Source organism: Spermophilus citellus, assembly GCF_964194105.1.
Source record: "Spermophilus citellus genome assembly, chromosome: 10".
In the NCBI taxonomy this organism is placed as follows: domain Eukaryota; kingdom Metazoa; phylum Chordata; class Mammalia; order Rodentia; family Sciuridae; genus Spermophilus; species Spermophilus citellus.
In genome coordinates, this window is record NC_138197.1 from 137,525,039 (window position 1) to 137,535,231 (window position 10,193).

Below are 10,193 nucleotides of genomic sequence, written 5' to 3' on the forward strand. Positions count from 1 at the left end.
TGGTTCAGAGGACACTGCGAAAGGCAGCCATGTGCCGCTGCACACTGTCTGCAATCTGCTCAGCGGACCTGCCCCTACCATAGTAGTCTGTGAAGAGGCCATCAGGGTTTAGCAAGTAGATAGCAATGGAGTGGTCGACAATGTAGTCCTGGTCCTCATCCTTGGGGCCAGCACTGTAGTACACACGGTAGCTGCGGCTAGCCTGGGCCACCTGCTCAACAGAGCCTGTTAGACCCAGCAGTCTTGGGTGAAAGTCTCGCACATATCGGGCCATAGCTGCCACATCATCCCGCTCAGGGTCCACAGTAATGAAGATGGGCTGCACAGGGGGCAGTCCAGGCTTGGCTTCCAGCTGTTGTACCACCTGTACCAGCTTCTCCAGCTCATCTGGGCAGATGTCTGGGCAGTGTGTGAAGCCAAAGTACATCAGCACCCACTGGCCCCGGAAGTCGGCCTTGCAGCGAGTCAGGCCTTGGTGGTCCAATAGGCTGAAGTCCCCCTGACCCACAGCAGCCTGGCGCAGGGCTTCTGTCCGCTGTTGCTGCCGCCGCTGTTCCTTCTCAGCCCTGGCAGCCAGCCAGGCCCCACCCAGCCCAGCCCCAAATAGGGCAGTGATGAGCAGCCTGGTTCGAAGCCTAGGGCCTTGAGGTGGGCCCTGCCACGAGAAGTGCCGCCGGGGCCTCATGTGCAGGGCTTCATTTCCAGGGGTCATAGGGGGTACTGGTGGCCTAAGCTGACAAAGCCAAAGCCAAGCCTTGGCCTTGGGCCCCCGAGCCAGCAACAGCATGGACCTGATCCTCCTGAAAGAAAGCAAAGATGTCAGGCCCCAGAAAGAGGGTACCAAAAGGTGCCTGGGGCCCCATCCCTGGAGACCTGCCTCCTACTCTGGCTTGCCAGCCTCCTGCACCTGCTCGCTGAAGCTCCAAACTTGTCCACCTCTGAAACCTCAAGCTCCAGCTTAAGTGGCACCAAAGTCCACATATGGCCAGTTTCACCACAGTCCCTCCTGTCCCTTCAGCCTAGTAGCCTCGATCTCGTTACCTCACCCTGCCCTGTACCTGCACCTGCACCTGCAAAGCCCAGCCCAGCATTCACTTCTGTGAGCCTCTTGTCCTGCTTAACAAGGGCACTGCAAGCAAATATATCTGCAATAAATCTACTTCTTGACGGAAGTAGCCCTCTCCAGCCGGTCACCTCAAGGGCTACTTCAACGGTGGCTCTCCGGTCTCCTCCCAGGCTCAGCAGAAAACCTGCACTGCCGGACTTAACCTCAGCTGGCAGACGATGTATGCGCTCTCCTGGAGGTCCCACACGCACCTCCCTGCTACCCCTACAGTCCTTGCCTGGCGAAGGTTGGGCCCCCACACCCAAACGGGTGGCTGCAGGGATAGAGCACGGAGCTTGCCCTCCAGAAAATCCCCAAGGACATGAGACGGTGCCTGGGGCCACCTTGGTCCTAGTGTCCCCAGGTTCGGCCCCTCGGGATGGCGGCCGGAAAGCCCTGGAAAAACAGCGCCGGTACAGCCGGGACCCCCACTACTCCGATGCCCGCACCGCGCCCCGGGCACCAACCCCGAAAGCAGCGCCGTCCCGGCTCGCCACCACGGCGCATGCTTCGAGGTCACGTGCGGCGCGGCCCGCTCCGCCCCGCCCCTGCACGTACTTGGCTCGGAGGCCGTCGGGCTTCAAGGCTGCGCGACGGTGGGTGGCAGGATCAGCTCCGCAAAGGGCGAGGGGGCCGTGAAGGGCGCGCGATCAGACAGCACAAGCGCTGCCTGCAGTGTTCGGCGCTGCGAATCGCTTAGCGCAGGGCCGTCCAGATGCACGCGGAGCCAGGGCGTCCCTGCCAGGCGAGGACGGTCAGGACTTCCGGGGCGGGAGGACGCACCCGGAAGGGGCGGGGAAGACGACGTGGCCTGGAGTCCTGGGTGGTACTCACCTCGGCTCAGGCTTTGACCCACTTCCACCAACAGCTCGGCGCCCACGCCCAGACGGATTGGCTCCCCTGCACGGCTGCGTCCGGCCCCGAGCTCGTGCAGCACGAGCGCTAGTGGCAGCGCTTGGACGCTCTCCACGGTGCCTGCGGGAAGAGAGTGAAAGCGTCTGGCAGCCTCAGGAGGGACCCGGGTTGGGAGCGAGTTGGGGGCCCGGGTCCCTGGCGCTCACCGTCCGCAGGCGCGTGTAACTCCTCTTGCTCCCGGGCGTGGGGCAGCAACTGGCGACGCTGCGCCGGGGTCCCGGAGCACAGTGATCGGGCCAGGTTCGAGTCCACGCCCTGTGCTACAAGCATCTGCTCGAAGCGGCGTCGCGCGGAGCCGTCGTCCAGTGCCGTAGCGATCCGGGCGGTGCCCTGGGCCGAGCTACCCGCATGTCCACTGAGCCATAACAGGACACCCCCTGCCAGTCGGTAGGGCGAGTTTTAGGTGCCGTAGGGCCTGGGCGTCCGGTAGGGCGGCTCTGCAGTCCCCAACCTCAACCGCTTCCCTTACCGAGTCTAGTGACCAGGTCCCGCAGGTCCGGTGGCCCCGTGCCATCCAGGCAGAGCAGCGCTTCCTCCACTTCCAGGGTATGGCCCACGTTGCGACCCAGAGGGTTATCCATGGCTGTCAGGGCTGCTGCGACCCGAAGCCCCAGATCCGCCCCCACGCCAACCTGCAGAGCCTTGGCTCAGTGTGGACTCTACTTGGCACCCCGTGGGGCCTCCACCCCAATCTTGCATCATCAAATTCCAGCTCCGGAAGTACCCTGGGTGGCCAGACCCTCAGAACGAGGTCGGAGAGGGCTTGGGGTGGGGACAGAAGTACTATGCCAATCCGCAGCTGTGGGTGTCAGAAGCATCTTGAGTCTGGCGTGGGGTGGAGGGGCAACCTGGAGATTTTCTAAAGGCGTGAGACTAAGCCTTGGTCAGTGAAGGCTGGTGGCGGGTGAAGGAGGGAGGGGTGGACTGCTGAGTGGGCAGAGGCAAGTGAGGGTGTAAGGAGTTGGGGCCCACGGGGGCAGGAGCTTCTTTGGGTTTACACTGGCTCAGCATGTGCAGGGGCTCACCAGTGCTCTTGCCAGTTCCCGAGCTTTCTCCTGGTCTGGGAAGACTGCAGCGCCACCAAACTTAACGTCTATCACCAGGGCAGAGAGCCCTTCCACCACCTTTTTACTGAGGATGGAGGCTGTTGGGGGAGGCAGAGATATCACTCCAGGTGATGCTGACTCTGGAGTGAGGAGGGGCTGGCCCCTAGGATGGGGTGGCAATGCCTGGTGCGTTAAGCATCAGGTCACCCTCATGAATCTGTGGTCAGGTATTCTCACTAGGGTCCTCCTAATAAGAGGACCTTGACTGTGAGGTCAGAGATAGCGGTCATAACCCCAATAGGCAGAGAGCTGTCCCTGGAGTTGAGTCAGGTCACCTGTGATGAGTGGCAGGCTATCCACAGTGGCTGTTACATCTCGTACAGCATACAGGATTCCATCTGCAGGAACCAGCTCCTTGCTTTGACCCACAATACAGCAGCCCACTTGCTCCAACAGCACTTGCATCTAGTCAAGACACCCCCCCCCCAGTGGCCTCTGATGAAGGATCCTACTGGCCCTGTTCAGTGACAGTGACCTATGGATGACTCTAGATTCTCAGCAGTGGCTCTGCTCTGTGACCTGACAAAGATGATCAGTGTATAGCTGTAAATTAGTAGTCCATCAGTGATTTTTTTTTAAACCAAGGCACTCGACCACTGAGCCACATCCCCAGCCTTTTGTATTTTATTTAGCGACAGGGTCTCAGTGAGTTGCTAGTGCCTCACTCTTGCTGAGGCTGGCTTTGAACTAGCCATTCTCCTATCTCTCCCCAGCTGCATGCGCCACCATGCCCGGCCCCAACAGTGGTTTTGACCAAGTCCGCAGTGATGATCCTGGTCAAAGTTCCCTCCACCCTGACCCATGCCCAATGACTATCAGTGACCTTTGAATACTCAGTATTCCCATTAATGACTCTGATAAATAACCCTTCCATGATTATGGCTAAGATCTCCATCAATCCAGATAAAAAGTCAGTGGCCTGCCTGTACCTGTTGTGGGCTCTGGATGACATTGAACCCAGGAATAGACTCCAGCTTGTCCAGGGTGCCCCCTGTGTGCCCCAGGCCACGTCCACTGATCATTGGCACCTGGCAGGCAAGGGTGTTGGCTGAGTTCACCTGCACGGTCCCCCTCACCACTCTCTCAAAAGTGTTTCCTCACCTTCCCTAGATGGACTTTAGCTGGAATTAACCCAGCTGAAAATGGAAAATAACTGTCCTGGCCAGGAGGGGGAGTACAGATGTCAGTGAGGGAGAAGGTGGTAACCATCCTTGGAGATAAGTCTGGGCACAGAGAGAAAGTAGTACCTAGCTCTTTCTTTCAGGACTCTCTCCCTACAGGGAAGCAGGGGTTGTTTTCTGTTGCTGTGGCTTAAGGCAGACCCCAGTTCCATACTGAGGGCTGGCAGGGACAAGCCTGGGTTCTGTCTTCAGACCAGAGTTGAGGTTGGGAAGTGAGGGTGGCCCCATTGCTGACTGAGTCAAGGTTTTGGAGAGGAAGTAGTCTCTAACCTTGCAGCCACACACCGCCAGGGCAGGTGCCAGGATCAGGCTGACCTTGTCTCCCACTCCCCCTGTGGAATGTTTGTCTACAAGCTGCTGGTGCCAGGCCTCTGGCCACTGCAGCTGTTCCCCAGACCTGGCCATTGCCTGGGTCAACGCAGAGGTCTCCTCCAGATCCATGCCTTGCAGCCGGATGGCCATCAGCATGGCCCCTGGATGTGAACATAAGAGGGGATGTCCCCACAGAATCGTATTTTGGGGTCAGTGATGGGGTGCTGTAGCATCCCTGGGGACAGGCGGTCTATGGGGTTGTGGGGGCCAGAGTTTAAGTGGGAATTGGGGTGTTTGGCTCTCCCGACATACCGATCTGTGTCCCCTGTGCACTCCCCTCCACCACAGCACTGATGAAGCCCTTGATGTCCTCCTCACTTAAGCGGCCTCCATCTCGCTTCCTGCGGATCAGCACTGGGAGCTGCTTGGCCCCTGGCATTGAGTCAGGAGGTCCCCCCCGTCCTCCCAGCAAACCATCACCTGGTGCGATTGGGGTTGGTGGGGCTGGAGTTCCTGGGGCTGCCATTGCTCTGGGCCTGCGGGGAAGCCAGACACATATATCGCCCAGGCCAACGCCCTCCCTCCCCACCCCTCCATCCATGTCCCTGCGACCCCCTGCCCTTGACCCGACTCGGCTCCTGTATGTATCTCTGGTGTCCACCCTTGGGTTCCACGACTGTGTCGCTCCTTCGGTGTCTGGCTTCCACTTTTCGCTCTCACAACGTGACCCTGGCCCATACCTATTCCGTACTGCGGCCCTCACCCGTCCTGTTCCGGAGTCTGGTCGGGTTCCACCCCACGTCACCCTTGGCCACGGGGTCGAGACTGCAGGTGCCGTGCACACCTGGCCACTGGCCACCAGCAGGGGCAGGTCGGCAATAACCCAGAGCGGCCCAAGGACCGCAGGCACAGCTGGTAGGACCTGGCCAGTAGCCTTGCTCGCAGCCTGCGGCCAGTCCGCGAATTGCCTGACAAATGCAGGGCTTCCGGGACCTCGAGGCTCGGGAGTGGGCCCCGCCCGGTTCCTGTCGGGCTCCGCCCAGTTCCCGGCACTGTGGGCGGGGACACCCCTCTCCAGCTCTCCAACAGACTTCGACGCTCCCGCCCTGACCCCGCCCGTGCACAAAGAAAGAGGCGGACACGTGGCTGATTCCGGAAGCTTTAAGCGCACTGCGGTGGGCCTGTGCCCCCACCCCGCCCGCGGGTCAGTCGTCCACGTTGGTCACCATTGGGGCCAGGTAGTCCGAATGCCGGATCCCGAAGGTCCAGCCGCGAGGCTTCCGGTGCTGCGGGCCAGAAGACGTCGCTGACCTCGTGGAGCCGGGGGCGTACGGCTTCGCGCGGGGAGCCTGGTTCTCTCTGAACCCTGACCCATACCCTCGACTGGGGATCCTCATCCCTTGCCTCTGACCCTTGACCCTGAACTCCAGACCACCTGGTCCACGTTGTAGGCTGCGGGTCCGGGCTTCAGGGTGCTGTCTTGGGGGAACGAAGTCCGTGCCAGCATCGTGAACTGGGGGGCCCGGGTCTTGTAGATCCCGGGGTTCACCACGTGGTAGGCGCAGGGGCCCGGCGTCTGTGGGAGGCAAAGTGAGTGCTGGGTTCCCCGCGCACCTCTGACCCTCTTGACCTCTCGCTGCGCTGGGCCGGCGGCCCTCCTCGCACCTTGCTGAGGTCTTCAAAGCAGCTGCCCACTCTGGTGCGGCCGTAGATGGAGTAAGTTGGGGCCGAGACTTTGCCGATGACGCGCGGGCCCAAGAGCGAGGGCACCGTGTAGGCGCCGGGACCTGAAGGAGCCGCCAGGGGTCGGTCACTGCGGTCTGCGCGCGTGCGGGCGGTCCCGGGGCGGGGCGGGAAGCTTCATGGTGCCGGGCTGGGCCTTTCAGGTCTCACCTGGACTCTGCGGCTCCGCGTGGACCCCCCAGTTTCGGGAAGCCATGGTATGTCGAGGCGCACTGGGGTACGTCGCATTCTCGGCTCGTTCTGGGAAATACCTCCCTGGGGGACAGACCAAGGTGTGGGCCAGAACTGGGTAGGGGTCTGATGGAGCCGGGTTAGGGTCTTGGAATTGGGGAATCGGAACCACAATTTGTCACAGCCTTGTGGGGCTTGGGGTTCTGGACTTTGAGATCCGGAATATACGATGTTAGGGTCTAGAGGGGGTCTCGGGGTTCAGGTGGGGAGGTTCCCCGGTGCGCCTCCCCGGAGGCGTTGGGGAGACCAGGGTCCCAGGGGTCCTGACCCGGTCCGGGAGTGCGGAAGGGCGCAGAGTGCCGCAGGCGGCCACAGATGGAGTAGGCGGGGGCGCTGTCCGGGCCGCGCACGGTCATGCGGGAGGGCACCAGGTGGCTGGGCCCGGGGCCGCAGGTTGACTGCTGCGTGGGGAAGCGCGCACCGAAGGTGTAGGCGGGGGCGCGGGGCCGCGAGGGGTCGTGCAGGATGTAGCCTGCGGAACGTCCCAGCATCAACCGGGCCGCCCCCCCCCCCGCCCTCTCCCAGCACGGCCCACCATCCCCTGCACCGACTCTGCCCCCGTGCTCCGGGTGGGTACTACCACCCAGACGCAAACCCACCCGGACGCCCCTCGCCCTCCCCGGCGCCGGCCCCTGCTACCGGTGTTCGGCGGCAGCTTGTATTTGGGCCCGGGTCCTCTATAGAGCGCCGCGACGGGGCCACGGGGCCGGTGTGGCCGCCAAGGGCCCACCCAGCAGTCCGAGCCCATGACGCGAGCGGGGGCGCCTACAGCCGGCAGCACCTGTGGACAGATGGTGGCGGCCGCGGCCCCTCCACCTCGAATTCGCGGGGAACCCGCGACCCGGCCCCGCGGCGGAGCAGCCCTGGGGGCGGGGCCCACCCCGTATCCCGGGCGCCCGGAAAACAAACAGTGGTGTCCCGGCCCCGTGGCGGGGCCTGGGGCCGCGAGCCGCCTTCAGGGCCATCTCCGGCCGCCGACCCGCAGACGGGTTTCTGTAGGGGGCGGTGCGCGCGCAAGCCCGGCTCAGACCCCGACCTCGGGAAGGGAATTCCCAATTCATGGGCGGGCGGGGGCGGAAGATTTTAGGGCTTTGGGAAGGTTCTGGGGAGAGGAACCAGTTCTAGGAGCGAAGGCCTCGAGATGCACTGACCTGCTGTGCTGGCTCCCGGCTTGGGAAGGCAAAGCGAGAGAGCTGGACACCCTAACTCCCACCCCCGCCCAACTGCCAGGCCCCATTGTGTCCCCACCTCGCTTCCTGGCAACCAGACTGCCTACCCCCTCCGCCCCCAGCACCCCTGCTCCACCCGGCCCTGGCAGGACTCCTCAGGCCTCTGCTTGGGTCTGCGGCGCTGGCGGTTGGGGGTGGGGGTCCTTGACTCAGCCCAGAAGCTGGCCTCACCCTTTTCCAAGTTTTTGTCAGCCCTTCCAGAATGAGGCAAATATGCAGACCAAAAGCAGGTGTGGGAGCGCTGGGGTTGAGGCTCAGTGGTACAGCGCTCGCCTCTCGCGGGTGGAGGCCCTGGGTTCCATCCTCAGGACCACATAGAAATAAGTAAATAAAATAAAGATATCAACTACTACTAAAAATATACTAAGAAAAAAAGCAAGTGTGTGAATAAAGAAAGAATTCACATGGGAAGCTCAGTTTATGTGTAGAGAACTTTGCCCCTATTTAAGTCTGTGGAATAATCATGTATTGGACCTGAAAATAATCGTACAAATTGAATGAAAGTACAATAGGACACATGACTTGATCACAACCCAATCCAATTCTCTCTCAGCAAACAATCAAATGTAAAAAAATATATAAAAAGGTGGGGGGACACAAGTGTAAGCAATTGAAATTAATAGGTCCCCATTTTAAAACCTCTGGATCAAAAAGATACTAGGTCAGAAGTAACAAAGTATATGCCTGTAATCCCAGCGACTCAGGAGGCTGAGCCCGGGGCTGGCAAGTTCCAGGCCAGCCTCACCAATCAGTTGAGACTCTATTGTAAAATTTTAAAGAAGGGCTGGGGATGTAGCTCAGTGTTAAAGCACCCCTGGGTTAAATTAACAAACTATAAATAACCCCGACTTTCTTCATACCCTATTCCTCTTGGGTACAGCTAAAGCTGCATTTACCTTTATTTTATTTATTTATTTTTATGTGGTGATCCTTATGGATCCTCATCAAACCCAGTGCTTCATATGTGCTAGGGAAGTGCTCTACCACTGAGCCACAACCCTAGCCCATAGCTAAAGCTATATTTAGAGGAAAAATTATAGCTTTCAGATAACCTCATCATTAATGAAAAATTTAAAGAAATTTTGAACTTATTTTACAAACAAAAAAGACGAGTTAACTAAAGGAGTGAAACAGGAATGAACACAATATAGTAGAAAGGATCAATAAACAGAATAGATATTTGTGAAAAGAAGACAGGTAAGTAGATAGACAGTACGGTGAGCCTGGCACTAGCTCTTGATGGGGCCCACCCAGGACAGGGTAAAGCCATGGGTGCCTCCATATATTTTGGAAGGAGGTTTCTTTAGTTGTGCGTCTGGATTAAGGTAGATTCTGTCTGGCTACTGATCCCAGTGCCCCAGTTGACATAGGGTTGACTTGTAGAGGAAGCCTCCCTGAATGGGTTGCTGTCCTGACAGCTTCAGAGACGACCAACTAGGGTCAAAAACTTCACTGAGCATGAAGGAGGGGTTGAGCCAGTTGTAGGAGAGAGCATAATGTGGCCCTTCGTTTTCAGGGCAGGTATCAGACAGTGATGAACTTGGAGATGGTACTGTTTCCTTTGTGGTTTTCTGCTGAGAGACAGCGCTCTCTCTCTCTCTCTCTCCCTCCCTCTCCTCTCTCTCCCTCCCTCTCTTCTCTCTCTCCCTCCCTCTCTTCTCTCTCCCTCCCTCTCCTCTCTCTCCCTCCCTCTCTTCTCTCTCCCTCCCTCTCCTCTCTCTCCCTCTCTCTCTTCTCTCTCTCCCTCCCTCTCTTCTCTCTCCCTCCCTCTCCTCTCTCTCCCTCCCTCTCTTCTCTCTCTCCCTCCCTCTCTTCTCTCTCTCTCTCTCCCTCTCTCTCTCTCTCTGCCTCTCTGTTTTCTGCTTGAGCCTCACTTTCCTTCCACTTACAATGAAGTTTTCTTGCATGACTTCTGGTGTCTGACTAAAGTTTTTTTCATCTGACACAAGAACTCAGGTTTGGAGCTTCAGCTGCTCACGTTCCTGTGACAAAAGGGAGAAAGTAAAAGCATACAAAAATAAGAAGAAAACAAGATTCCAACATAGAAAAGAGTGAAATAATTTGATTTTCCATAGAGCAACTCTGTGACAATGAGTTTAAAAACCTAGAAGAAATGGTGATTTTTCAAAAATAAAAATTACATAATGAACCCAGGAAGTGAACAATTTAACAGACAATGTTCTCTATGTATCAATTAGAAATTACACGTGGCCATGAGTAACCACCTCCCTGTAAAGAAAAATTCCCAATCGATGGGTCAAATTCCTGTGAGCGTTTCCCCCACTAAGGTGAAAGAAGTCCAGGAGTCAATAGCGAGGCCCCATGAAGTCTGTAGGGGCAAGGTTCTGTGTCTCCATTCTCAGTCCTCAGG

At 58.4% G+C, this 10,193-nt stretch overlaps 3 protein-coding genes across 5 annotated transcripts; all 3 read right to left on the bottom strand.

Annotated features, from left to right (window-relative positions):
- Positions 1-4: 4 nt before the first annotated feature.
- SCO2 (synthesis of cytochrome C oxidase 2) lies at positions 5-787 on the bottom strand (the record flags this gene model as incomplete). The annotated part of the gene is made up of 1 exon (XM_081310042.1): positions 5-787. One exon carries the CDS (start codon positions 785-787, stop codon positions 5-7), a length of 783 nt encoding a protein of 260 aa, XP_081166168.1.
- An 898-nt stretch (positions 788-1,685) lies between these two features.
- Positions 1,686-5,525, bottom strand: TYMP (thymidine phosphorylase; the record flags this gene model as incomplete). Of its 3 annotated transcripts, none has more annotated exons than XM_081310040.1 (10): positions 5,360-5,525; positions 4,932-5,155; positions 4,578-4,780; positions 4,056-4,154; positions 3,402-3,531; positions 3,046-3,164; positions 2,490-2,652; positions 2,167-2,397; positions 1,940-2,080; positions 1,686-1,843 (listed from the first exon to the last, which is right to left on the bottom strand). In XM_081310040.1, the coding sequence occupies exons 2-10, from the start codon at positions 5,143-5,145 to the stop codon at positions 1,686-1,688; spliced, it is 1,458 nt and encodes a 485-aa protein (XP_081166166.1). In that variant the 5' UTR covers positions 5,146-5,155; positions 5,360-5,525. The 3 variants fall into 3 exon arrangements, with proteins under 3 accessions (XP_081166166.1, XP_081166167.1, XP_081166165.1); XM_081310041.1 differs by having other exon boundaries at positions 5,383-5,507; XM_081310039.1 differs by having other exon boundaries at positions 4,932-5,525.
- Positions 5,526-5,767: 242 nt separating this feature from the next.
- On the bottom strand, positions 5,768-7,546 carry CIMAP1B (ciliary microtubule associated protein 1B). Its single transcript, XM_081310043.1, has 6 exons — positions 7,233-7,546; positions 6,862-7,065; positions 6,513-6,617; positions 6,285-6,406; positions 6,055-6,195; positions 5,768-5,905 (listed from the first exon to the last, which is right to left on the bottom strand). Exons 1-6 carry the CDS (start codon positions 7,339-7,341, stop codon positions 5,825-5,827), a joined length of 762 nt encoding a protein of 253 aa, XP_081166169.1. The 5' UTR covers positions 7,342-7,546; the 3' UTR covers positions 5,768-5,824.
- Positions 7,547-10,193: the final 2,647 nt, after the last annotated feature.